At 35.8% G+C, this 25,628-nt stretch overlaps 3 protein-coding genes and 1 pseudogene across 3 annotated transcripts; 3 read left to right on the top strand and 1 right to left on the bottom strand.

Annotated features, from left to right (window-relative positions):
- Nucleotides 1–666: 666 nt before the first annotated feature.
- On the top strand, nucleotides 667–4,405 carry LOC102587525 (homeobox-leucine zipper protein HAT5). The gene is made up of 4 exons (XM_006338486.2): nucleotides 667–1,214; nucleotides 1,872–2,008; nucleotides 2,495–2,734; nucleotides 3,881–4,405. Exons 1-4 carry the CDS (start codon nucleotides 1,130–1,132, stop codon nucleotides 4,274–4,276), a joined length of 858 nt encoding a protein of 285 aa, XP_006338548.1. The 5' UTR covers nucleotides 667–1,129; the 3' UTR covers nucleotides 4,277–4,405.
- A 3,565-nt stretch (nucleotides 4,406–7,970) lies between these two features.
- LOC102587197 (uncharacterized) lies at nucleotides 7,971–12,362 on the top strand. Its single transcript, XM_006338485.2, has 6 exons — nucleotides 7,971–8,224; nucleotides 9,946–10,235; nucleotides 10,356–10,462; nucleotides 10,597–10,729; nucleotides 10,829–11,023; nucleotides 11,759–12,362. The coding sequence occupies exons 2-6, from the start codon at nucleotides 9,960–9,962 to the stop codon at nucleotides 12,071–12,073; spliced, it is 1,026 nt and encodes a 341-aa protein (XP_006338547.1). The 5' UTR covers nucleotides 7,971–8,224; nucleotides 9,946–9,959; the 3' UTR covers nucleotides 12,074–12,362.
- A 3,029-nt stretch (nucleotides 12,363–15,391) lies between these two features.
- On the top strand, nucleotides 15,392–18,045 carry LOC102580111 (probable receptor-like protein kinase At5g15080). Its single transcript, XM_006338729.2, has 7 exons — nucleotides 15,392–16,157; nucleotides 16,238–16,348; nucleotides 16,502–16,606; nucleotides 16,697–16,915; nucleotides 17,214–17,329; nucleotides 17,417–17,677; nucleotides 17,761–18,045. The coding sequence occupies exons 1-7, from the start codon at nucleotides 15,392–15,394 to the stop codon at nucleotides 18,037–18,039; spliced, it is 1,857 nt and encodes a 618-aa protein (XP_006338791.1). The 3' UTR covers nucleotides 18,040–18,045.
- Nucleotides 18,046–18,074: 29 nt separating this feature from the next.
- On the bottom strand, nucleotides 18,075–24,123 carry LOC102579794 (aldehyde dehydrogenase family 2 member B7, mitochondrial-like; annotated as a pseudogene).
- Between the last annotated feature and the right edge of the window lie 1,505 nt (nucleotides 24,124–25,628).

Raw genomic sequence — 25,628 nt, 5'->3', positions numbered from 1 at the left:
TTTAAGCTATCTCGTTTGTATAATTCACGGATTTATATAAATTCACAGGTTTGTATAATTCGCGGATACATTTATATAATTTAGTTATTTTTGTATAAACTCGAAATAACGAATTGATACAATTACAAACATCAGAAGTATAAGTAGTTATACAAATTATATTATACAAATTACGAATTATACAAAATCCGAATTATATAAACGTGCGAATCATACAAAACTAAAAAGAGAGCAGCATAATTATAGCTAAAAGTAAACTGCAAATTATAATTAAGATAAATTATAGCTATATTAAGTAATTAACTATTATATATTTACTTATACGCATAATTTTCTCAATCTGGTAAAATAAGAATGATAACGATCACATAATAAATATGAATCGGAAGTTAAAAGAGGAAACACTGATACAGCCATTCCATCCATCCGACAAACTCCCGACCGCGGGGAATGGCACCTCTGGGGGACACACACTCTCTTCCCTGATCTGGCACATATGCTAATTTTCCCCATTAAACAATCACTGAATATTTCTAGAAACTATACCCTTCCAAACACTCACGGCGCAAGTTAGTCACTCCCCCATCAATATCATGCTTCATTTTTATATTACCCAAAATACCCTCTACATACCCTCCATTCACTATAAAATCCCCATCGTTCACCTCTGTCAACTTTAGTCGCAAAATAAACTTACAAAACAACGTATATACAGACAAAATCACATAATACGCCCTCGCCGGAATCTTATTTTCACTGTCACCGGCCGTTATAACTTTTTTTTTCCAGTTCGGAGGTCAAATAATTAAACTCCGATCTGAAGAAGTAGTTATTCTAACTGCTTCTATTTAATCTGAAAACGGGAAAAACCCCTGAGCTGGGTAAGGTGGATTTCGTGATGGGATTTTGTATTTGTCCTTTGGAAACTCCTGCTAGATTACTGTGGAGTACTAGTTTCTTCCGCCACAAGCTTATGCTCTTCTAAAACTTTGTCAACTCTCTTTTTCATACACATCCCCTGCTAAAAAAAGAACTCTGTTCTGGAGTTTATTTTCTCTTTTCTGTTTCGCCGGAAACATATAAATAATCTTCTGTGGGTAAATAGGCGATCTTCCAGATCATTGAAAATATGGGATCTGGGCATATATTTTTCGACCCGTCGTCGTGTCACGGCAACATGCTGTTCCTTGGCAACGGAGATCCTGTTTTCCGAGGTATGGATTAATCATTTATTTTCCAAATAGTAGTATTACATTACTAGTATTGTTTTTCTCTTTGATGATAATTTTCTTGGTGACTGGAACTCGTAATTTTTTTGAATAGAAGATGGAGGGTGTGTATTGTTTGAGCAATTTTTTGAATTGAAGATGGAGTGTGTATTATTTGAGCAATTTGAATTATGTAAATTTCATTATTCAAAATTACAACAAATAAAGTAAACACTAGTAAAAATTTTACCATCTTAATTATTCCGAATCATACAAAATGAAGCGAATGGGTTTACTTGTAGGGAAGGTAACATGCAATAGATGATTTATGATTTCCCGAGTATGAAGAGATTTCCCAAGGAGTATGAAGAGGATAAGAAATACATAGATCTTATACGTATTTATTTTGTAGAATAGAAAAGTTACTCCGGTAGATCATTGTAAACTATAGGCAAAACTTCCAATGAAGAGAATTTTGGTATAACGAACAGATGGATCAGATTATGATGCCAAAATTCAATCCACTTAGGATATTATTTTCATAGATTGTCTCTATTTTACAGTAAAAATAAAAATAAAATTGTAGCAACCTCTTTGCATGTTAGTTCTAAGGCTGGCCTTTTGTATCTATTCTGTTTTGACGCTTGACTTGTATTAATACAGGACCAAGATCGACGATGATGAAGATGGAGGACTCCTCGAAGAGGCGACCCTTCTTTAGCTCACCGGAGGATCTATATGACGAGGATTACTACGATGAGCAGTCACCGGAGAAGAAGCGCCGTCTCACTCCTGAGCAGGTTAGCATCCTGCTCCTCCTTTATCTACCCAAAAATATAATTAAGTAATTAGAAATGCGATTTCTTTAATAGTTCGATGGAGTAGTTGTCAATTCAACATACTGTGACATATATCTCCCAGCTATCAAGATAGTTAAATTATCTTGGTTCAAATCTCACCATCACTGATTATTAAGAGTATTTTTTTGGCAATTGGCCACTGCATGTGGAACGATTTGTTTAGTCAAATTATAATTAAGTAATTAAAGAAGATTCCCTCTAAAGTGATTTAAGTTTTTAATTATAGTGGAACATATTCACCACTATAGCATCAAATTCTTCACAATATTGTGTCTATGATTATTCGAGACCTTTAAACCTTGAAAAGAAGAGAATTTCTTTTTATCAACGAGCGTTTTCTTTAAGCAAAATTTTATAATTTTGTGGATTCCGATTACTTGCTGAGCAATAAGTGCATGTCTTGTATTGTTGGGTACGTAAATGAAGGTGCACTTGTTGGAGAAGAGCTTTGAGACAGAGAACAAGCTGGAGCCCGAACGCAAGACCCAGCTGGCCAAAAAGCTGGGGCTGCAGCCCAGGCAGGTGGCTGTATGGTTCCAAAACCGCCGTGCCAGGTGGAAGACCAAGCAGCTCGAGAGGGATTATGATCAGCTCAAATCCTCTTATGACTCTCTTCTCTCTGATTTTGACTCCATTCGCAAAGATAACGATAAGCTCAAATCTGAGGTATTACCATATAGTAGTCTTGATCATTTTATTTGTACTTTGTACCAACCTCTTAAGATCGGTTTTTTAGGTCGATTTTTGACATCTTTATTAGTAGTATGTCTTAAGGCCTTAGCTTGCAATACTCCATAAGTAAGAATTAACAAATCATGGATAACACCTGACTTTTGCAACAATTTGAACAATGATTATGTCGTAGTTCTCTTGAATATAATCCTGATAAAAAGTCGCCTTTAACATTAGAGAGGCAGTTACAGTGACGATATTATATGTATAGAATAATATGATGCCTTATTGAATAAAACTAGCCAGGAGAGTCTATGATAACTTGTAGTATATAGTAGAAAATAGTAAGATATGTTTGTTGACGAAATTTGTCGGCGAGGTTGGTAATTGGTAGAAATTTTAATCTGACTTTAATTTGAGGTCATATTCTGTGTAACACCAGGCCATCAATAGTAGTAGTGGGGAACCTCACATACAATATTCTTCCTCACCTACAATAGAAAATTATATCTGTCAATGTCCTTCTGAGTCATCTTGCATCAAGTCAAATAAATAAAGTAGCATCCCGTTCTAACCCCCCACTTTCAATGTTTTTTCTATTACTTGGATTTCAATTAAAAAAGCGAATATACTTTTGATATATTGGGAAAACTTGCTTTAAAATATGCGTAGTGATGAAGACCTTACTATATAGATAGTGGATGTGTCACTATCAGTTACACTACTGTTATTTGATAGTATACTAACTTTTAATTTATTCTTTTGCTTTTATTTTGCACCTTCGTTTTTTAAAAGTGATGTAATAATAGAGTTAAGTTCTTTGAATTAACAACATATTTTCATTTTTTTTACAATATTACGCTTAGTTGATTTATAACAATAGGCAACTCTTCATAATACGTCAAGAGTTGGTATATATGGTAAGACATGCATCTATATGACCCATCAAATCAAATTTTATATACAGTTTATCATAACTTATTGTACACTAGGTAAACCTGACTTGGCTTGTGTTTGAGGTTTACTAATCCCACTATTTATAAACGCTACTACATGTGATTTATCTTTTTAGCTGACATGATAGTTGTATCGATATGTAGAAGCTAATGAAACTATTTTGTTAATTGGTAAAAAATGCAGGTTGTTTCATTAATGGAAAAGTTGCAGGGGAAAGTGGTTGGAGGAGCAGGGGTAAGTGAAAAATCTGATGTCTTGGAGGTAGATGCTATGACAGCGACCCTTCAAGTGAAGGTGAAGGCTGAGGACCGGTTGAGCAGTGGCAGTGGTGGGAGCGCTGTGGTAGATGAGCATAGTCCACAGCTGGTGGACAGTGGGGACTCATATTTTCACACTGATCATGAGGAGTATCCAGGGCCTGGAGGATGCAATGTTCCTCCACACATGGATGGTTTACAATCAGAGGAAGATGATGGTAGTGATGATGGCAGTTGCCATGGCTACTTCTCTAACGTCTTTGTGACAGAGGTGCAGCACCATGAAGAAGGAGAAGAGCCTATTGGATGGTTCTGGTCTTAATTGAATTTTAGAATAATGTATTGCAGTTTTTCTTATCTACGCGCGCGCTTTGTATGATGAAATAAGTGTTGTAATTCGAACTTCCAATTTAAACATCTATAAATATGCTTTTGCATCTTGTATTCTCTTGATTTATTTCTGATTCTTGATGTTTCTTCATATATTTCACATCTAGTATTTAAATAAACTACATGTTCTAATTACGTGCTTGATCGATACAAGAGGAGTTCATATACTAGCTAGTAACTGATGTGTAAGGATTACATGTCTAACGTTAGGATTCAAGGGTAGAATATAGTACAATGTTTCGATCAAGTGTATAATAAGTGACGGAGCTGTAGCCCACATACGGGTTCAACAAAACTCAATAGATTTTATTCAAACAATGAATTTGTGTTGATGAGTTTATGAAATATGTACAAATATATATATATATATATATATATATATTTAGAACCTAATAATCGAGGGAAAATACAGAAAACAGAGATCACTGTTTCGTCAATTACTGCTTTGTATACAGAATCAGCACTTCCATGTTACCTACAGCTGCTGTCTAAATCAATGTTTTGCTATACTACTACAGTCTCATTAAATAACTATTCTCTCCATTTCAATTTATTTGTCTGGTTTTGACTTGACATAAAATTTTAAAAATAAAGAAAACCTTTAAATTCTGTGTGTTTTTAAACAAAAGCTATCAAATGTATATGTCTTTTCTAATTTTGTAGTCTTAAAAATGTCATATAAAAAATTGAAATTAAAAATTATCATAAAAAGACGTTCTATTGAAATAAATTGAAAGAGATGGACACTATTGAAATATGGGTACAGCATAAGCACAAAATAGACCTTATAGCCCATATCATTTTGTTTTTCCTTAATGAACCACAGTAGATCCATTCCGCCTCTGCCCCATTGTCGTGGGAATGATACTTCATTTACGTACTTGTTGAAGAGCCAATTGAGTAAATAAATATATGTGTTCTTTTTATCGAGTTAATTTTTTAGATGAAATAATCACTATTTTCAACAACACTAACATCTAAGGCTCTTAAAAGAGTAAGTAGGCGTTTGGCCATGCGATATCATATCACGCTATGGTATCATGAGATGGAATCAGCGTTTGGACATGCGATTTTACGCTAATTTCATATCATGAGTTGTGATTCCATATTCTCCAAAAATCATGATATGAAATTATATGGTAATTCCATATCATGATTTGAGATATTTTAATACAACAATTGATCCATGAGTTTATATTTTGTTAAAACAACCCCACATTTATATCTACTAACCATTTATTTCATATGTAAATAAAATTTATAATTACATCATTACTTTTTTAAATTCATTATTCTCACCGACATAAAATTTATTATTGTCACCAACATATAGTCACTTTAACTCACATCAACCGATTGTTAAAGTGATGAAATATTTATGATCTATGAGCATGAAAATATAGATGCGGATGATATTGACCAACAAATGGCTCAAAGTAACAATGTTGGTTCGTATTCTCGGTCACATGATCGAGAAATGCAAGTTCAACGTGAGGAAATTATTCGTACTATGTGGGAGGATTATATTAAAGACTAGTACACTACAATTTATGTTCATTTTTTATTAAATTAAAGTTAGATGAAACAAGTACTTAAGTGGAAAACAAATAACTTTGTAATAATTTATTATGCGATTTTATAAATTTTTGTTTATTTGATAAGATTGAATAAACAATTGAGACTATTTTAATAGTTTTACAACTTATGAGATTTTTATGTTTATGAGAAAATATACAACACAAAAATTTCATATCTCATGTCCAAACAAAACTTCAATTTCATCTCATGATTCAATATCGTGATATCATATCATAATTCCATATCATGCTACCACATCGTATGGCCAAACGGGCCCTAATACAATTTGTGTTGTGACATTGAAGAATATCCCTACTTTTTTTCAAGGACACAATGTCCTAAAACAAAAGAACAAAACTGATCTGATTAGCAACTATTGCAGTGTCCATGTGCAACGCTAATATATACTGTGTGTACAATGTGCGTACTACCTATATATAATAGACTAGACATGGAATAGTCAATAGAGTTTGTGCTTTCTTGGCTTAATTTGATGAGTGACCAACTCAATGCACCATTTGCTGCCAGTAGCCAGTGAGGCATCCCATGTGCTGACTCACATTTTTTGCTCAAATCATCATATATTATAAGGAAAAAAAATCAGATGGGATGGGTCATCATTCATGTCCAATATGGCTGTAAGGTTGTGAACTTACCCATCTTCAATATGATGTCATTTGTATTATCGATTTAAAATTAATAAGCTAATAAGCTATAATAGCTGAAGTTTTGAGTCAAAAGGTGTGACGTACACAATTTATCATGATACAAGCATTAGTAGCTGCTTTCACGAGCAGCTTAAAGATCACACAAAAATGAATTTATCATCGCTCCAAAACTTTTAACTAACAGAGGTATTTACAACAAAATTATAGACTAGAGCAATTATTATCTAATGTCAGGTGATGAAGTCTCCAACTTATAAAGTTCAACACAAGGGAAATCATCAAATGTACAGCACCAAATTAGTTGAATCATTATTATTAAAAAATCACTTCATAGTTTGCAAATAACAAAGGTCTTTAAAGCAATAGTAGAAATTGACTCAATCTCATTCAACATTAAAAAAAAAGTACATATATATTAGTTTGTGGATCTCAACAATCAAGTTCAGAAATATGATAATTTTATTAATAATGTGGCCAAATTTTGATTCCCTACTTGTAAGGTTGTCTTATTTATTACTTTTAAATCATTTGCTAAGTATATAATTAACATTTGTGGATCAGGATAAAAATAGTACAAGTAGTAATGTCGTATATAATTTGTATATTATACTCCGTTATAACATCAGAAAATAAAAATAGATAATTATCATTTGTGGATCTCAACTATCAAGATTATGCCGTTGAAGTACACAAACCCAAAAGATAAAATATAATTTTGGCAGTCCGGCCAATTATTGATTTCTTACTATATTTAACGGTTATCATGTAATCATTTTAGTTTATTTTTGGTAGTGATTAACAAGATCTTTTAGTTCTTTCACAATTCAAATTCGAATTGTAAATGATATATGCGCGCATTATTGTCTAATTAAAGTCTTTCCTATTTTTGCTTAAACACATTAACAACTAATTAATTAGCGGAGAAATAGTCCTACTCAAATGATGTGGCACCAAATTCAAAAATTGCTTTTCTGTTGAAAGGTCAGTTCAAAATGAAGGCAGGGGGATTATTTTACAATCGTTTTAATTCAAAAAATTATCTCAAAAATTGTTATTTTCAGAAATTAAAATTTGAAAAATATTTTTAACTTTACTCTTCAATATATTGAAGAAGTATGCACAATATTTAATTACGTGACAATTAACAGTTGAAAATACCTCACTTGGAAGCTGAGTTTTTAATTTTTCTTTTTCTCTTCCGCACCTAAAACCGAGTGTATTCATGCTCTTTGTCCGATTTATTCGCTTTTTATTTTGGACATAAAAAAGAGCTAAAACGATAATTAAAATGAAAAAGAATGAGTCTGAGTGTCGGTAATTATGACAAGACGTAGGGGTAATTTCGCCAACGCGAAAATCGCGAATTTATGTTCTTGGACTCCCTCTGCTCCGCGGTCACATGTACATATCCCGTGCTGCCGGCCCAATTTTGGTGTCAAATAGCGCCGTCTCATTCTACTGTTCTCGCCGGTTACAAATATCTCTTTCTACTCTCTCTGTCTACTACTCTTCACTCACTATACACATCAAATCCTCCATTGTTTAATAGGTTAAAATCTGCTTGTCTCTAAAGAGGAGAGTTCAAAATCATTTCGATTTGCTGCTTTACCCGATCATTTCACCGCATTTTTCTGGTATGCTCAATCTTCGCTTACTCTGTTTATTTATTAGTTTATAGGTATGTGAAAGAGGTAGTATTGTACATTCGAATTACTAAAACCCCTAAACATTGCATTTTTTGTAAATCGCTGATGGAGTAATCCAATTATATAGGTTTGTTGATTGTATTTGCTTAGAAGTTGCTAACTACGATCTGAGGCTGTTCTTCTCTCTGAGATCTTGGCTATTCTACTTTAATACGTTTTGGATTGTTTTATCTTGTAGTTAGTGCTTGTTGGAGTTGATTGTTCTGATCCTGTAGTGTAGATGCGATTTATTTGCCGTGACTATTATTATTACTAGGAAATTTTCCGTTTGTGATTATTTAAAAAGAATTTAATGGAGTTTGACGTATCTAATCATTGTTTGAATAGTGATTCAAAGTGCTTTGTTGCTAACTTGGATGGACAAAAATGAGCTAACTATGCCATTTGGCCTTAACTTAGGGTTTCGCTCTAGGTTAAAGTGTTAGTTGCCTTCTTCTTGTCAGGTTTTTTCAGCATGATTTGAGTAAGAAGTTGCGTGATTTGTACATTGGCAACATCTATTCTACTTAATTTACTGGCTGAATGATTTTCACACCCAATGCCACCAATTCAAAGTGAAGTAATGTTGTCAAACCTTCAATGTTAAAGTTCATCAAATAAGAAATTCGACTGTTCATTCAGAAGCATTAGATCATTATGTTACTTGTTCTTTTTTTTCTTCACAAAGACATAAGATTACTGTGTGCTCTTTCCATTTCTACAGCTAATGCTACATCATTTACTTGATAATGTGAGTCCCCATAGTTAATTTGCGGAATATTGCCTTTTCTTTTTCTTTCTTTTTTTTATTGATGATTGTGGTGTCATGCCAGCTTAGGTACCTTGACTAATCCACTAGGTAACCTTCTACACTAAAGCAAATCAGCTCATTCCAGGTGTTATAGCTGCTAGTTTGAACCTGGAATCTTCAGGTTGATACTTCTATGCCTAAACTATTCAACTATCTCCTCAGGACAACGTAGATGGGTTTTTATTTCAACTTCAAATCTTGAATAGAAGCCTTAATAGCTGTATTGCCACTAGGATATTGTTCCACTATGAAAATTTACAATTCTCAGTGAAGCCTTGTGAGATTGAGAATATCCATCTATTGTAAACAAAAATTTCAATAGAAGAACAAATTCTTGATATGCCAAATTAGTGAAGAGACCTTGGAAGAAAAAGAAATAAGTTACTTGAATGACCACAAATATGAGAAAGCATTGTTGAGGTCCAAAAGTTAGTTCTAAAATAGTATCTGTTTATTATGTTGCTTTATCCTCTTCTCCGGAGTTCACATATCTGTTTATTATGTTGCTTTCTCCTCTTCTCCGGAGTTCACATATCTGTTTATTATGTTGCTTTCTCCTCTTCTCCGGAGTTCACATATCTGTTTATTATGTTGCTTTCTCCTCTTCTCCGGAGTTCACATATCTGTTTATTATGTTGCTTTCTCCTCTTCTCCGGAGTTCACATATCTGTTTATTATGTTGCTTTCTCCTCTTCTCCGGAGTTCACATATCTGTTTATTATGTTGCTTTCTCCTCTTCTCCGGAGTTCACATATCTGTTTATTATGTTGCTTTCTCCTCTTCTGTTCCATGAGAAATGATTTCTTAAGTGCATTGCTGATGTGGCTCTTAATAACCCTTTACACTGCTGGTATTTCAGAATCTACTCCATATATGATGTCTGAGGAAGCTGCTAGAGATCTCATTGCACTACCTGAAGCTGGGATGAACAATGAGATCCCCAGTAATGGGGGTGTTCCGGTGATAGGGGTTGAGAGCGTTGATATAAATTCAAAAGATAAGGAAAGAGAAAAGCCTGCCTTACTGGTTGGACCTTGCCTTAATGGAGACAGTAAGGTGAATACTGGGGCAGAGGTGGGAAATTCAGAAGTGGAATACATAGAATCTGAGAATTTGAATGATGTAGAAGATGTTGACACAAGTCTTAAGGTAATGATTCCTGATATAGTTTGATGTTTCATTGTAGTATTTTGCATCTCTGTTTGCCTTCTTTATATTGGTTACAAAAGTCTCTTTTCAATGTCTTTGCCTCTCCTTTTTCATTTGTAGACACTGTTGACTGGGCTAGAATCCAAGGACTGGATTTTAGTGTGTGAGGCACTCAATGACGTTCGGCGTCTGTCCCTTTTTCACAAAGAAGCAATGGTTGATATGTTGTAAGTCTTTGTCACCTAGGATATAACCTGAAAGATGTTTGATCATGATGTTCTAGCTGGTTAGACATATCTTTTTGTATGCTCTCCTTTTGTTCTGTCTGGTCTTACTTATGTTTACTACTTAAAATGAGCAGGGGAAATGTGATCTCCCTTGTTGTGAAATCTTTGAAAAATCCGAGAAGTGCTGTTTGTAAGACTGCTATTATGGCATCAGCTGACATTTTCAAAGCATACTGTGACAGCATAGTTGACTTGATGGATCCACTGGTAACTTTTCTCTTTTGTGACTTGTGAATGCCTTGGCAATATATTTTCTCATAATTTACCTTGTCCTTATGCTCATTACGTGACTGTTTCCTTGCTTAGCTTGTTCAACTTCTTCTGAAATCTTCACAAGACAAGCGATTTGTATGTGAGGCAGCTGAGAAAGCTCTAATAGCTATGACAACATGGGTTTCTCCATCACTGCTGTTACCAAAGTTGCAACCAAATCTGAAACACAGAAATCCTCGAATTCGAGCAAAAGCTTCAAGCTGCTTTTCTCGAAGTGTACCACGTCTGGTGAGAGTTATAAGTTCTAAAATCTCTTCCTTATGCACCCTGACCTGTGAATTTTAGTTATTACTATTTTCGTTCTTTTTCCTGCAATTCATTGTTAACCCAGTTTGTTTGCTATTTGCTGACTAAGACCTTTTCCCTTGGCTATGTTTTATTGACAATATCTTGATACAAAACTCAGCTCAAGGAGGAAACATTTCTTGAGAGTGTTTTACTAATTACTTTACCGGTTAAGGGAATGACTTGGTAATGATTTGTTAAGATCTTCCCTTGGCTATGTTTTATTGACAATGTCTTGATACTAAACTCCACCCTAGTAGGAAACCCTTCTTGAGAGTGTGTTAAGAATTATTTTTCTGGTTAAGGAAATGACTAGGTAAAAATTTGTCAGTCATTTGAGTATATTAGGAACTTTTACATGGTTTCTCCAATACGTTTTTTTCACAATGCTATAGCTAGTCACTTTCATTAGTCAATCCCCTTGTGGTGGTTAGTTTATTATTCAGCGGTATATATTTGTTCTTGTTGAATGAAAACAAGAAAGATTACATCTTAGTGGACCCTCAGCACGGGAAACATTTTCTTACATTCGTGCCTTTTCATGTATGATCATATCACTGAAATGTGAAAGAGGAATAAACTTCGTCTTGCTCTTAGTTTTTGTTTTCTTAGGTGTTTGCCTAATTTCCTTTTTACTACTAAATCTGGTCTTTACTAACAGAGTTGCATGTTTTACAGGGAGTAGAGGGAATCAAAGCATATGGAATTGAGAACTTGATCCGAATAGCTGCATCCCAGCTCAGTGACCAGCTTCCTGAGTCAAGGGAGGCTGCTCGTACACTGTTGTTAGAACTGCAAAATATCTACGAAAAAGCACTCAATGTTACCCCCCCACCAGTAGTGAGTGAAGACCCAGAAACAATTTCCGTGAGTGGAGACCCAGAAACAATTTCCTGGGAGCATTTCTGTCAATCAAAGCTCTCGCCTTTGAGTGCTCAAGCAGTTCTTCGTGTAACCAATCTCACTAGGGAGGGTATAGTTTTAGCTTCATAGTATTTGTGCAAGCAACGAGCTATAGTTCACCATTGGCCTTCCCCATTTTTTGGTTTGATTTCTTATACCTGTATATACCATGAAAGGTTTGAGGTGTTTGCGAGGCAGTTAGACCATATATAGAACTGTAGTTCTATAGTGTCTTGAAATATGGTTTAGATTACGTTTGCATTATACTTAAAGTAATTCATGAATGCTTGCTTTGCATTGCAGTATACATGTAATTGTGCTCGTTCATTTTTCCCATGGTATGCTAATGATTGAAAAGTAAATTCCATTATTGTGAAGTGAAGAGAAGTTGTTCATAATGGCATTGTTTGCCATGTTATATTAGTTTGGGAGTTGCTGCTTTCTTCCCATGGTATATTAAATCTATTGGTTTCGGGAGTTGCTGCATTTCATCTACACGCTTCCTTCTAATGATTGTCTTGTGCTCTCGTATCCATCTTGTGTTGAATTATTCCCTATGATATATTTGGAGATTTTCCTTGTCCACGTTGAGGTGATGGCTCCTTGAGGCAAGAGGATCATATACCGTGTGACAGCCAACAACAATGCTGAGATTTAAATGGCAAATGTTAGAATCCAGGGCTTTGCATAGTAGTCATGACTGCAACCTAACCCAGGCCAACACTATACATTGCAAAAAGAATTTATTTTTTTCGCTGAGGAAATCTAATTTGGCCAAGTGCGTCATTCTAAATTCATCAAAAGAAATGGTTGGAAGATACAAGTTTGGACTTGGTCTTGTGTGTATCTTCATCAACACATGTTACGGGTCAACTTCCTATGCCGTCCGAAATTCTTTTAAGTGATAGGTCTCATATATATATTTTATACAAAAGTTCATCTCAATCCTTAAAAAAATAATCATTTCAGTAATTGCAATGTGCAAGTAATCTCTTCATTTCCTCCTTAGATCATGAGATTTCCAAAAGGATTCAACTTACAATGAAGAACCAAAAACTGGGCACTGCCACACGGGTTATAATCCTGGCAATGGTGATATCAGTGCTATCGCTATTTGTTTTAGTCGGAGTTCTTGTCCTGATTCACATCTGTGTAGTATTGAGGGAGTTTAACAGAAGAACCGACAACATTAATATGGCAGAGAGAGGGAGCACCAGCATGTCCATGTCCAAGGAGGATATAGAAAAGCTTCCTTGCTTCGTTTTTCAAGCCAAAGAGAAGGGAACTAGTACTCCAGTGGACTGTGCAATTTGTTTGGACAATTTCAAGGTGGGTGATAAGTGCAGAATGTTGCCTCAATGCAACCACAGTTTTCATGCTGAATGCATAGACTTGTGGCTCCTGAAGTCTCTCTATTGTCCAATTTGCAGAACTAGCACCGATATTCTGAGGGGCTGTTCCATATCTGCAGGAGAAAGCAGTGGAAGTGGTCAAACGAGACAAGAATTGAGTTGAGAGAGGGTCAAGAAATTGATAAATCTAATTAGTTGATAGCGAGTAAACTCGTCTCTCTTCCTGGTTTACCAAAGAGCTCCATTTCCACACACCAGATGTTCAGTCCTGGATTGAATTGGTGCTTAGCTAAGAATTTACTACCAGAATTGAATAAAATTTATGTTGTTGCTTATAGTTTGTGTGGAGAGTGATGTTCTTTCGTTTGTATATATTCAGATACATTTAAACATTGGGTTACACAATTATATTGTACTAACTTGTGAGGTATGTGGAAAAGAGTAGTACCAGTTAATGTTCATAATAAAGATTACCTTATAAATACCGTAACTTGATTGTCTAAATATTTGGGACCTGTGAATGCATAAAACTTGAAACTATTGAACATATATTAGAGGGAAAATTGTATATAATAACAAACTATTAATTCAAATTAAATGCTATAAATATACTTTGATTTAATTGTACCCTATAGCAAACCATTGCTATTTTCGTCACTCTCCCTGGTGGAATCTCGCTCGCCACTCTCGTTTGGTGGCAGTCTCGCTCGCCTCTCTCACTTTATACAAAAATGCAAATGTATAAAATGCGTTTGTGTTTGTATAAAGCGAGAGAAAATTGTATATATACATATATTTTCGTTCCCCTCTCTCCCCTCTCCCAGATCTGGCTCGCCACTCTCCCAGATCTCGCTCTCTCACTCGTCTCTCTCACTTTATACTTAGCTAAGAATTTACTACCAGAATTGAATAAAATTTATGTTGTTGCTTATAGTTTGTGTGGAGAGTGATGTTCTTTCGTTTGTATATATTCAGATACATTTAAACATTGGGTTACACAATTATATTGTACTAACTTGTGAGGTATGTGGAAAAGAGTAGTACCAGTTAATGTTCATAATAAAGATTACCTTATAAATACCGTAACTTGATTGTCTAAATATTTGGGACCTGTGAATGCATAAAACTTGAAACTATTGAACATATATTAGAGGGAAAATTGTATATAATAACAAACTATTAATTCAAATTAAATGCTATAAATATACTTTGATTTAATTGTACCCTATAGCAAACCATTGCTATTTTCGTCACTCTCCCTGGTGGAATCTCGCTCGCCACTCTCGTTTGGTGGCAGTCTCGCTCGCCTCTCTCACTTTATACAAAAATGCAAATGTATAAAATGCGTTTGTGTTTGTATAAAGCGAGAGAAAATTGTAATTTTCGTTCCCCTCTCTCCCCTCTCCTAGATCTCGCTCGCTCACTCGCCTCTCTCACTTATACAAACAGAAACGAAATGTATAAATTGCACTTATGGCTCGATACCTGTCTCTGGCCTCTAGTTGTTGTATTCTTTCTCGAATACAAATGAAAACTAACAAAGCAAAAATCAAAGTAACAACATGGTACAAGCTACAAACCTCCTTACATTTTCATCATAGGTGTAAGCCGGCGTTCGACAAGTGCTAGTTTGGTTTAAACCAAGAATATTCTTTACTTTGTAAAGAAACAGCTACACATCGAAAGCCCACCTTGTTTACCTTTCACGTACAAAAATCAGACCTTTTTTTCATCCAAGAAACCAGTTACTTCTCTTCAACTTTCTTCTAAGGAGCACAACTTTTTCCCTTCAACTGCCTTTCTTCCCTTGGCTGACATAATTATGCAGTTTGGTACTATGAAAATCATGTTATTTGAATAATGTTATCTTAAGTTATTAGTGAAATCCCACATTTAATTATTTTATATCTCAACAACGCCCACTCACGAGTGGCCTGATTCTTTTTCATGGGTCAAACACGTGAAAATATCCGCTGCTATATTGAATTGTGTGACTATCTCATCTAAAAACCTCACATACTTCAATACGACCTCTCTGTTTCTGAAAGACGGGCTGATGGAAGAACTTCTAATGGGAATTTACACAAGGGACAGGACTAAACATCTCAATGTCATTACTTCTATCTGCATTTTCAACTTAATCAACACATGCTGCCTTACATTTTCACAGCCTTCTGCTGCTGAATGCATCCTTCAACTTGGAAAATTTTCAGTACCGTATAATGTGCGTGACGAAGGTGGAAACTGGGGTAGTTTCTTGAATGATGAAACCTGTGGAGGACCCTTTCGAGACTACCTCTATGCAATGGGAATCAGAGCAAATAAAACAGGACAAATGTACCTGAATTCGACTCAGCAAACGAACTGCTTGACTAAGATGAATGATGAAGGAAATAGAATTGATGCTTTCGGTTGTGGTATTGAGAAGCTAACAAAAACTGGTGGCAGCTGCTCAAATTTCTCTGTTAATGATGCTAATATAAAGTTAGGAGACAAACTCAGAAAGTTGAGTTATAACTGTCAATTTCAGGACACTGCTGATAAAAGAGGTCATTTGTGTGAGTCCTGTGTAAATAGCTGGAAAGATATAAAGGAAATGAAGTCGAAAAATGACAAATACACGGAGGCAGAATCAGATATATGTAGGTTTGCAGTATTAGTATCACTAACAAGTACTAGAATTACAGATCAAGCGTGGCTCAGAAAGCTTTACAATTGCCTTTCAAATCAAAAGCAACCTGTGAACTTTGCACATACCAAAGAAAAAGAGCAAGAGGAAGAAGAGCACTCGGAGCTGACAGAAAAACACAAGTTTAGACCAGGTAATCCAACTTTTAGAGTTCTGTGCATCATTAGAAGATGGATTTCTTCATGTTTAATGTGTAATTTGAACTTGAAACAGTTATATCAGTTCTAATTGGAGGAATCCTAGCAGTCCTGATAACTGTATTTATCTCTGTGTGGGCTTTCATACGTAAAAGGGCCAATGTAGATGCATCTGAGAAGAAATTTGGTAATGTTTTTGCCACTCAGTCTAACTTCTAACAGTGTACAAGAATTTTTACGCTATCAGGTCACTTGAAAGATAATTGCCACCTTTTTCATCTTTGTAACTCTTGAACATGTTCCATATACGGACTGAAAAGGTTGATAACTTAATTGGCAGCTATAGATCTGCCAAAAGATTCTAGTTTGGAAGTCTCCATTGAGGAGGTCTACTCAGCTACAAACAATCTAAATGAATCAAACTTCATTGGTGAGGGGACAGCAGGTTAGCACCTATATTAACTTTGTTCTCCATTTATAGGAACTGATTTTTACTGTTGAATTTTGAAAAATTTCACTGATAATATTCTTATAGGAAGGGTGTATAGAGGAGTTCTCCCTAATAATCAGGAGGTTGCAATTAAGCACATAACCCATGAAGAATGTATAGAAACATTCCTCAGGGAAGTCAAAAGCCTAACTAATGTCAGACATCCAAACCTGGTAGCCTTGCTTGGCTATAGTAAGAATGCCAAAGAATGTTTCCTCATTTATGAAATTTGTCCCTATGGCAATCTCTCTCAGTGGCTCTTTGGTATGTAACAATTCTCTCTGCTTTAAATGTCAACTTCTCTAATTGTTTATGCCTTCCCTCGACTACTCTACCTAGAAGCTCCTATCTTTCAACCTGCACAAGTATTGGATAACTCTACCTCAGCAAGGATTAAATAGATGGAAAGAAATCACCTAGCGCTTTTTTGTCTTTTATAGGATTTGAATGCTAAGCCACACTATTGAGTGCTATTGAAAGAGCTATTTCATTTCCTTTTGTTTCCTTGTCCCTTCCTTCTACTGTGTAATGGTGAATGGTGAGATTACCTTTGTTGAAACAGCAAACAATAGAGTACTATCCTGGACTCAAAGGCTTGAGATTGCCATTGATAGTGCTAAGGGACTCTTGTTTCTTCACACCTATCATGACAGAAGTATAATCCACCGCGATATAAAGGTAGAAAATGGGTATGAATTCACTTCAAAGGTTTGAACTTTGGACTTTCCTGAATGGCTAAGTCACTTGCTTTATATTAATCCACAGCCTACAAACATACTCTTAGGCCAGAATTTTGAAGCTAAGCTTTCTGATTTCGGATTGTCCAAAGTGATAGACATTGACGAATCCTACATGATCTCAGAAGTGAGAGGCACCTATGGTTATATCGATCCTGAATATGAAACAAACCATCATGTAAATTCAGCAGGCGATGTCTATAGTTTCGGAATAGTACTTCTGCAGATCCTCTCTGGAAGGAAAGTTATCAATATGAACATAGAAAAACCAACACGGCTGGACAAAATTGTAAGCAAATATCCCTTTCATAAATCAATCATTCATTACTCTTAGAAGATTATACGAATGTTGATAAATACCTGTCATTTCAGGCAAAATCGCTGTTGAGGGAAAGAAGGGCAGTGGATTTTGTTGATCCAAAACTTCATGGAGATTACTCAACAGATGCTTTCCAGCTCACACTGGAGCTAGCTATTTCTTGCATTGCACCAAAGCAACAAAGACCCTCCATTGAGAACGTTGTTGACAAGCTGGAGGAGGCCTTAGCTATAACAAGAAGGGAAAAAGCTTCAACACCTCACTCTACACCAGTGTGGTCTTCAACTTCTTTCCAAGAACAATATAGAACAATAGTTGAAAATGTTACCTAATCTATCTCATCATAGACAGTTCATTGAACAAGATATATACCGTAGTAATATAGAAGTATAACATTACATCTATATATCAATTCATTACATTCCCACAAAACTCAAAAACAAGATCCTATTTTGCATCAGAGCTACAGAAATACAAGAAAGGTTTCACACAAACAAGGTTGCATATTGTTATCAAATCATAAAAAGTTAGTAACAAACAATAACACAAACACAATATAGCGTTTTGGTCTTATCTACACTGTAAACAAGTGACCTCAAAAAAACAAGATTGCCATGTTGCATGACATCTCAGGAGTATCAGAAAGCAGGAGGGAAAACTACAGCCATGCTGGATTCTTCAGAGGGGTAACAATAGCTTTGACTTGCAAGTAGTTACTTAGGCTGTAGACTCCCTTTTCTCTTCCATGTCCACTCATCTTATAACCACCAAAAGGAATGGCAGCATCAAAGATGTTAAAGCAGTTAACCCACACTGTCCCTACTCTAAGGGCTCGAGATATTGTGTTGGTTGCATCTATATTCTGGGTAAAAACACCTGCCGCCGGCCGCCGCCAACCCATAATGTGACGAGTTTGCCCTTCGAATGACCTCTTCAACATCCCTGTTTGTTTCAAGGTCAGATTCAGTGTTAATAAACAAAATACAAGCACAGCTACATTACAAATGAAATGTAATCTCACTTGAATTTCAAGAGGGACTGCACTGGTCCAAATATCTCATCTCTGGCAATCAGCATGTTATCCTAATAGTTGAAAAATAATTTTAAACAAAACAATTAGATGTCATCAGTACGATGTTTATCTTTTTCACCTTACGTATGGATATATTCTATGGACAATGGCAGTTATACCTGGACATTTGAGAAGACAGTAGGTTGGACATAGAAGCCCTTGGAACCCAATTTTTCCCCTCCAGACTCAAGAGTAGCCCCCTTTCAGTACCAGATTTTATGTACTTAAGGATCTTCTCAAATTGCTCTGTATCAATCTATTGATAACACAAAAAAGTCATGTTACAACTACTTAAGAAATGTAAATGAAAGTCCGTGATTACTACTTCCCTTTGCTGGAACTTCATGATTTAAGTTTGTGTAAGATGCTGAAAAGGAAATAATAAGGTACCATTGCCAGAAAAGTTGGCTACATCCAAATTGGTGAACATATATTATTCCTTCTTGTCCTTAAGTTGGAAAAGAATTTGTTTAACTATTCTCTTTTTTTTTTTTATATTATCCATGACAGAGGGGACAGCGATACACGAAAAAACAGTACCTGAGGACCTTGTTCAACTCCCTTCTTGAAAGGGTCTCCAACGATTAGTTTTAAAGCACGAACCTTGGCTTTCTCCACAAATTCATCATATACTCTTTCATGTACGAATGTCCGAGATCCAGCACAGCAGGATTGTCCCTGCAGATACTTGAAATTTATTCCATTCCGGACCAAGCATCAGAGGTTGCAATTTTCCACCTAGTTAAAGAAAACGGCAGAATGAGACAACTCAACAGCTTTATCAACGTCTGCATCTTCACAAATGATGAAAGGAGATTTTCCTCCGAGCTCCAATGTCACTGGCTTTTAGGTTGCTCTTTGCAGCTGCACCTACGACAGCTTTACCAGTTTCTGTGGACCCTGTAAAAGCAATCCGTAGACACCAAAAGGAGTGATGTAGAGACACATTGCAATTTAGACATCACAGAAAAAATAAAAAATCACCAAAAAAAATATTTTATACGGGGAAAAGATGCAAGAAGTAATGTCGAGGGCCACGCTGTTTAAATCTATACGAAAACAAGTACTAGAAGATGTCAGTGCTCCTTCAGTGTCCCTAACCTATTCCAGAGTATTCACTCAGAAAGCTTTACACATCACAGCTGTATCAATAAAAGCAAGCATGAAATACAAAAGCTGAAAGGACATCAGGATGCATAACCTCTTTATGTTGTATGACTTTTAATGGGGAAGCTGGAAGAAAAAGATATAATTTTCTTCATTTTCTACATGTGGATTATACTATCTAACGAGAGGCTATAATTAGGTTATTTTACTTCTTTTAATCTTCTTTGGGGTGGGAGAGGGGGTAGAATTAGCGTCAGATAGCTTCATTGCTACCTAGATATATGTTGAAACTGAAATACCATGTTCTGACACTCCTTTATATAATCCAACATTTCAAATTTGATATCAAAACTGCCTTGGACTTTGTCGTGTAGGTTTATCAGAAGAAACATAAGCCATTAGTTCTGTAAATTCCTATTCAGGAACTAAAGTCGAAACTCAGAAAATACCTTATCGACATCCATATGACTGGCAAGATCTGCACCTGCACTACCGGATCCAGGAATGACATTTAAGACTCCAGGGAGGAAGTCCAACCTGACAGATGGAGTGAAGCACAAATTACAGGCTATCATCTTGTATAGACGGAGAAATCTTCGAGTTGAGCTGCAATAATTGTGGAAAAGTTTCCACTTGTATATTTGAAATACTGAATTTGTAAACAACATACTAGAAAGAACTAAATGACAAGTACAAATGAGTACTCATTAGAATTCTGTGAATTCACGACCGGTGCAGACTAAATATGGGTACATACCTTCATGGAATAGCTTTGACACATACAGGGCAGAGAGTGGTGTTTGTTCTGCTGGTTTTAGTACGACAGTGTTACCACAAGCAAGTGCAGGGCCAACTTTCCAAGTGAACATTAATAGCGGAAAATTCCAGAGTATTATCTGTCCGGCAACACCAATTGGCTCATGCAGGGTCTGAACATGGTGCAAACTGTCAGCAGGAGCTGTAAGACCATGAATTTTATCCGCCCAACCTGAATAAGAATGTAAGCAGAAATACTTAGAAAAGCATTCAGGGTGATTCAGCAAACATTAGAACGTCACTGGATATACAATAAGTGGTTATTAAACTGTCAACAGGAAACATAACACCATTATTTTTATTTTCTTAACCAGCATAGTATCTGAAAAGACGAATGAGCATTGGTATTTCTTCATTTGCAGCTTGTTCGTAAGGTTTTCCATTATCCCAAGTCTCAAGTGCTGCAAGTTCATCACTGTGCCTCTCAAGCAAATCAGCAAACCGCAACATTATACATGATCTATCATGGAAATATTTGGTGAAGTAAGTGTTATCTCATGTATTCAGGTTAGTCAAAAATACAGAAACAGAAAAAGATGAAATAGACAGAATGATTTTTAATCCGAGTCCACAGAAATCACTGTGTTTCCTTAAGAAATTTAATCCCCTCACTGTACCCGAGGTTGCAGATTAATTCCTCTCAAGATAAAACGGATTAACCTGTTAAAGAAGTAGCGGTACCTCAAACTTCAATAACTTCAGCGAACGCAAGAACAACAACAAGAGCGGTTCTTCCTCCATCAAAAGGCTCTAAGCCTGCTACGTAGCTAGGCTACAAGATTGATTCTCTGATGATAGAAAGAGAGAGGATAGAGGATCACGCTTACAAGCAGCCTTTTCCATTGTCTTTCGCTGACCCTGGTTCTATTAAACCCGCTTCTTCAATCCTGGTGTGAACTTCTTCCTGCCTTCTTACCCAAGAGCTCTGATTCCGCTTAAATAAAAGTAGCTCTTCTTCCTTACTCTTTCGAGTAAGCATTTTGAAACTTCCTTAAACATCTGCTTCAAAGAGCTAAGCCCCGGTCTCACTGAACTGGGTCAAAGAACTACCTTCCTGGAGCTACCTCCTTACTTAGATCGTTCGTTCCCCAATTCAAACTCGGATCAGTTGGCAAGTGGATTCCGTGCCTGGGTACGAAACTCTAAACGCAAAATTTGATCATTCAAGTCGGATAGCATTTATCTACGCTAGGATCCGACCTACATGAACTTCTTTGGGTTGTGGGGCTTACTTCCTAGCCCCAGTGGGAGTAGTGACTAGCGTTATAGGTCGTTGGGCGGCCGGAAGGTTGCCACGAGTAAGTAAGTTTGGGGTCGATCGACAATTTTATTTATGTAAGAAAATGTATGCAGAGAGAAAAAAAATTTAGTGTTTGAAAAAACGAAAAAGACCTCTTATTTATAGCCATTTGCAGCAAGGAACGCGTCTGTTCAGACCCGTTTTTTTCAGAACATTGTGTCCTTTGGGAAAAGTAACGACTTTTCAGAAGGATTACCGTTTGGGAAAAGTAACGACTTTTTGGAAGGATTACCGTTACACGTGAATTTCAAATAAATTCAGTTGCGCCAAATTAATTATGTTATTTAATTAACATTCTGAATTAATTTATAAGAGAAAGGAAATGATTTAATAAGATTGATTAAATAAATTTTGTCCAAAAATATTATCAATCAATCATTTGTCAAATCCAAATCCGAAGCCAAAGCCGAAGACGGCGCGAGGGGGCACCTTCTTCTTAACCCTTGAAGAACTAAAGGAAGTGTTTCCTAATATAAGGACAACAATTTCCTTTCTTCTACCAATATGGTAAAAATGACCTTTCATTTGCACTTTTGCAATGACTTTTCATTTTCCCTCCAAAATTGGTTCCCCCACTTTCATTGATTCTTCCACTTTCCAATTTCTCTTTTTATTTCCCATTCACACCTTGTTAAACCCAACAGTAAGCACATTATTGTACATGCTTAAGTAAGACAGGGAGTTTAAACAAGCTGTAATTGTCTGCAAAGGCGGATTGATTTCTCATATGGTCACTTTACTAATAGTTATTATCTCAGAAAGTCATTTTTCAACTTGATTCCAATTTTCTTCAACAAAGAAAGTGACTTATATTACTCAAATAATTACTATTAGTTGAATGACCATCCAAGAAATTAACTTCGTAGTTAGAGGGACCATATAATGCCGGACATAAATACATATGTGAAAAGTACTAAAATGAGAGCAAATATTAAAATCTAAACACATAGGTCCGATAGATCAATGTGTTTAGTGATAAGAACCTTAAAGGTTGAACATATTAAGTTTAAATTCTAAATCCGCCTCTCACTGTTGGACAAGGAAGAGGATATGGAAAGATAAGAAGGGTCGGTTACTGTACATATGCTTACATAAGCAGTCATTTTAGGCCATGGTCCTTCATCAAATGCTTTACGGGCAGCAGAGACTGCACGGTTGACATCTTCAGTGTTAGCCTCCGCAACCGTAGTAATGGCTTCCCCTGTTCGAGGGTCAAATGTAGGAAATGTCTTTCCTGAAGACATAGTATTCTCCATATTACTCTTTAGATTTATAGAATAACATATAAATCAAAAGATTTTCGGTCAACCTGAGGCTGCATCAACAAACTGTCCATTAATGAGAAGCTGATTATATTTAACCTCAACAGGTGGAGTGATTGGCTCTTCATGCACCACGGCACTGCTACAAAACCTTCTGATACCCTTTTTCCAGTAGTTGGAGTATCTACCTGTAGATTGAAATTGCAAAACATATAATTAGCTAGCTCCTTTCTCAAGAAAATCAGAATTAAAAAATAAAAATAAAAAGTATCCGAAAGCATTAAAATCTCAAACAAATCAAGTGGAGTAATTTCAAGACACAGTTAGCTTTGTTCAATCATCAAGATACCAAAGAAAAAAAACACAGGTGAAAATAGTTCTTCTGATTAGAAAAGGATTACTTTTATTATAATCTAAGAATGTACTTTTGGTATACTATAGAAGCACTTGCAATATATTTATCAGAGAAAAATACCCATCAATTTTCATTTAATAGTTAGAATGAATTCTCAATTAAATCCGACCGCAACCCATCAAATTAAAATCCAAACCAAAACTAATAAAAGAATCCTCACCATTATGATAAAAAAACAAACACAATATCAGTTTCCTCAAAACCCAACAAAGTACTATCTCATCTGAATTAAACTTCAACCTCAAAACAAACCAAATTTATTTTCAATTACTCTTGGTGAGTTTGTCCACCCAATAGAAAAGAATCAATTTCTCCATCTTCCTCAAACATCACCAAGTTACTGGGTTTGCGGCAATTTGAGGCAATGTGATTGGAATTGCAGTACAAGAATGTACTGGATTTGGGGCGATTGACATTTGTCTCTGCTTTTGTGGTTGGGTTCATGGCGATTTACGCGGTAACTTCTGCTGTTGATCCTGCTCCGTCTTGTGTGGCATGTGATATTTTATTTAACTGCTAAGTTGATTTTTTTTTATGTCTATTCAGGTGTTGAGATTTTCCTCTGGCATGCTATTCATTTTATTGCGTTTTATCTCTTCTTTGTTGAATTTGTATTTGGTTGAAGTGAGTTAGATTCTAAGAAAGGCAAAAATTATGGAAACTGTAGAAGATGGAAAAAGGCAAAGTTATTTTCCCTTTTCTTGGAAGACATGGAAGAAAATGCGCCGCCGCCACGCCCAGATGAGTTTGTATTTGCATTCTTGGACTTGGGTAGAACTATAACAGGAAAGGTGGTTTACTTGTTAATGGGGTCGGGTCGGGTGCGGGTGAAGTTATTTCCCCTTCTCTTGGAACCCATTGAAGAAGATGCGCCGCCGCCACGCCACCATTAGAGGGGTTTTTTTTTTGCTTTCTTGGACTTGGGTGGGTTTTACTTGTTAGTTGGTCGGTTGCGGGTTATATAAAGGGGGGGGGTCTTTTCATTTTTGGATAATTTGGGCTGATTCTGAGCTTTCCGTTATAAGAACTAGGCATAATACATAAACATGACCCTTAACTTGGCGTGATAACTATTTTTAACTTTGGGTGTGCACGAGTAAGCACTTAAACTTGTATAAAATTGAACAATATACACATTCGTCCTACATGACAATTTTGTGTCCTACGTGTATTATGTCATGTAGGACACATGTGTCTACTTATTCAATTTTATACAAATTTAAGTGTCTACTTGTGTGCACTCAAAATTAGAGGGCATACTTGTCTGCTGAAGTCAAGTTAAAGGTCATGTTTATGTATTATGCCTAAGAACTATAACGGAGGATAAATTTAATTATTAAATGAAAATTAAGGAACCCTTTGCTCTATATTTAGCTTAGGTTCAACATTTCTTTCTTAAACTTTGTTTAGACAATCAAGTAAACTAACCGTGTAACCTAAAATAATTAGGGCTACTTTATACCATCTAAACCCGTTATAAGTGAAGCAATGAAACTAGTGACCTCGAAAATAAGATAAATGTATAACTTGTTATAACTTATAAAGCGAAATGGTCTAATGGATCCTTGTTTGTACTTGTATGAGTTTGTATTATAGAGCCTTCTATTTAGAGCTGTCAAAACGGGGCAGCCCAGCCCTACCCCGCCCAAGCCTCGCGAGCAAAAGAATTTGATGGGATGGGGCGGGCCGACCCTTCATTTCAAAGGGATGCAAAATGGTCAACCCAGCCCAACCCCAAAAGGGTCAAGGGATGGGGCTGGTTGGCCCTTTTTTTTTTATGTCAAATCAATGTCACAAACAGTAACATTGTTTCAATAATTCTAAATAAAATCTAGCAATAAATATTTAAAGAAAAAATAATAATATCTGAAAAACAAACTAGTAAACTAAAGAATACTTCTGATTAAAACTTTAGTTAGCAATACATAATTACTTAAAGTTATTTTTTA

This window comes from Solanum tuberosum, unplaced genomic scaffold (assembly GCF_000226075.1).
Source record: "Solanum tuberosum cultivar DM 1-3 516 R44 unplaced genomic scaffold, SolTub_3.0 scf00004, whole genome shotgun sequence".
Classification (NCBI taxonomy): Eukaryota; Viridiplantae; Streptophyta; class Magnoliopsida; order Solanales; family Solanaceae; genus Solanum; species Solanum tuberosum.
The sequence above is the reverse complement of the archived record's forward strand: the minus strand, read 5'-3'. Positions and strand labels throughout refer to the sequence as shown.

Bases quoted from the DNA above. Each gene is read 5' to 3' on its own strand.
- LOC102587525 (XM_006338486.2), top strand. From the start codon at position 1,130: ATGGGATCTGGGCATATATTTTTCGACCCGTCGTCGTGTCACGGCAAC. The intron at 1,215-1,871 runs GTATGGATTAAT...GTATTAATACAG, and splicing joins CGGAGATCCTGTTTTCCGAG to GACCAAGATCGACGATGATG. The intron at 2,009-2,494 runs GTTAGCATCCTG...ACGTAAATGAAG, and splicing joins GCCGTCTCACTCCTGAGCAG to GTGCACTTGTTGGAGAAGAG.
- LOC102587197 (XM_006338485.2), top strand. From the start codon at position 9,960: ATGATGTCTGAGGAAGCTGCTAGAGATCTCATTGCACTACCTGAAGCT. The intron at 10,730-10,828 runs GTAACTTTTCTC...TTCCTTGCTTAG, and splicing joins TTGACTTGATGGATCCACTG to CTTGTTCAACTTCTTCTGAA. The intron at 11,024-11,758 runs GTGAGAGTTATA...CATGTTTTACAG, and splicing joins CTCGAAGTGTACCACGTCTG to GGAGTAGAGGGAATCAAAGC.
- LOC102580111 (XM_006338729.2), top strand. From the start codon at position 15,392: ATGGAAGAACTTCTAATGGGAATTTACACAAGGGACAGGACTAAACAT. The intron at 16,158-16,237 runs GTAATCCAACTT...AACTTGAAACAG, and splicing joins AAAACACAAGTTTAGACCAG to TTATATCAGTTCTAATTGGA. The intron at 16,349-16,501 runs GTAATGTTTTTG...CTTAATTGGCAG, and splicing joins TGCATCTGAGAAGAAATTTG to CTATAGATCTGCCAAAAGAT.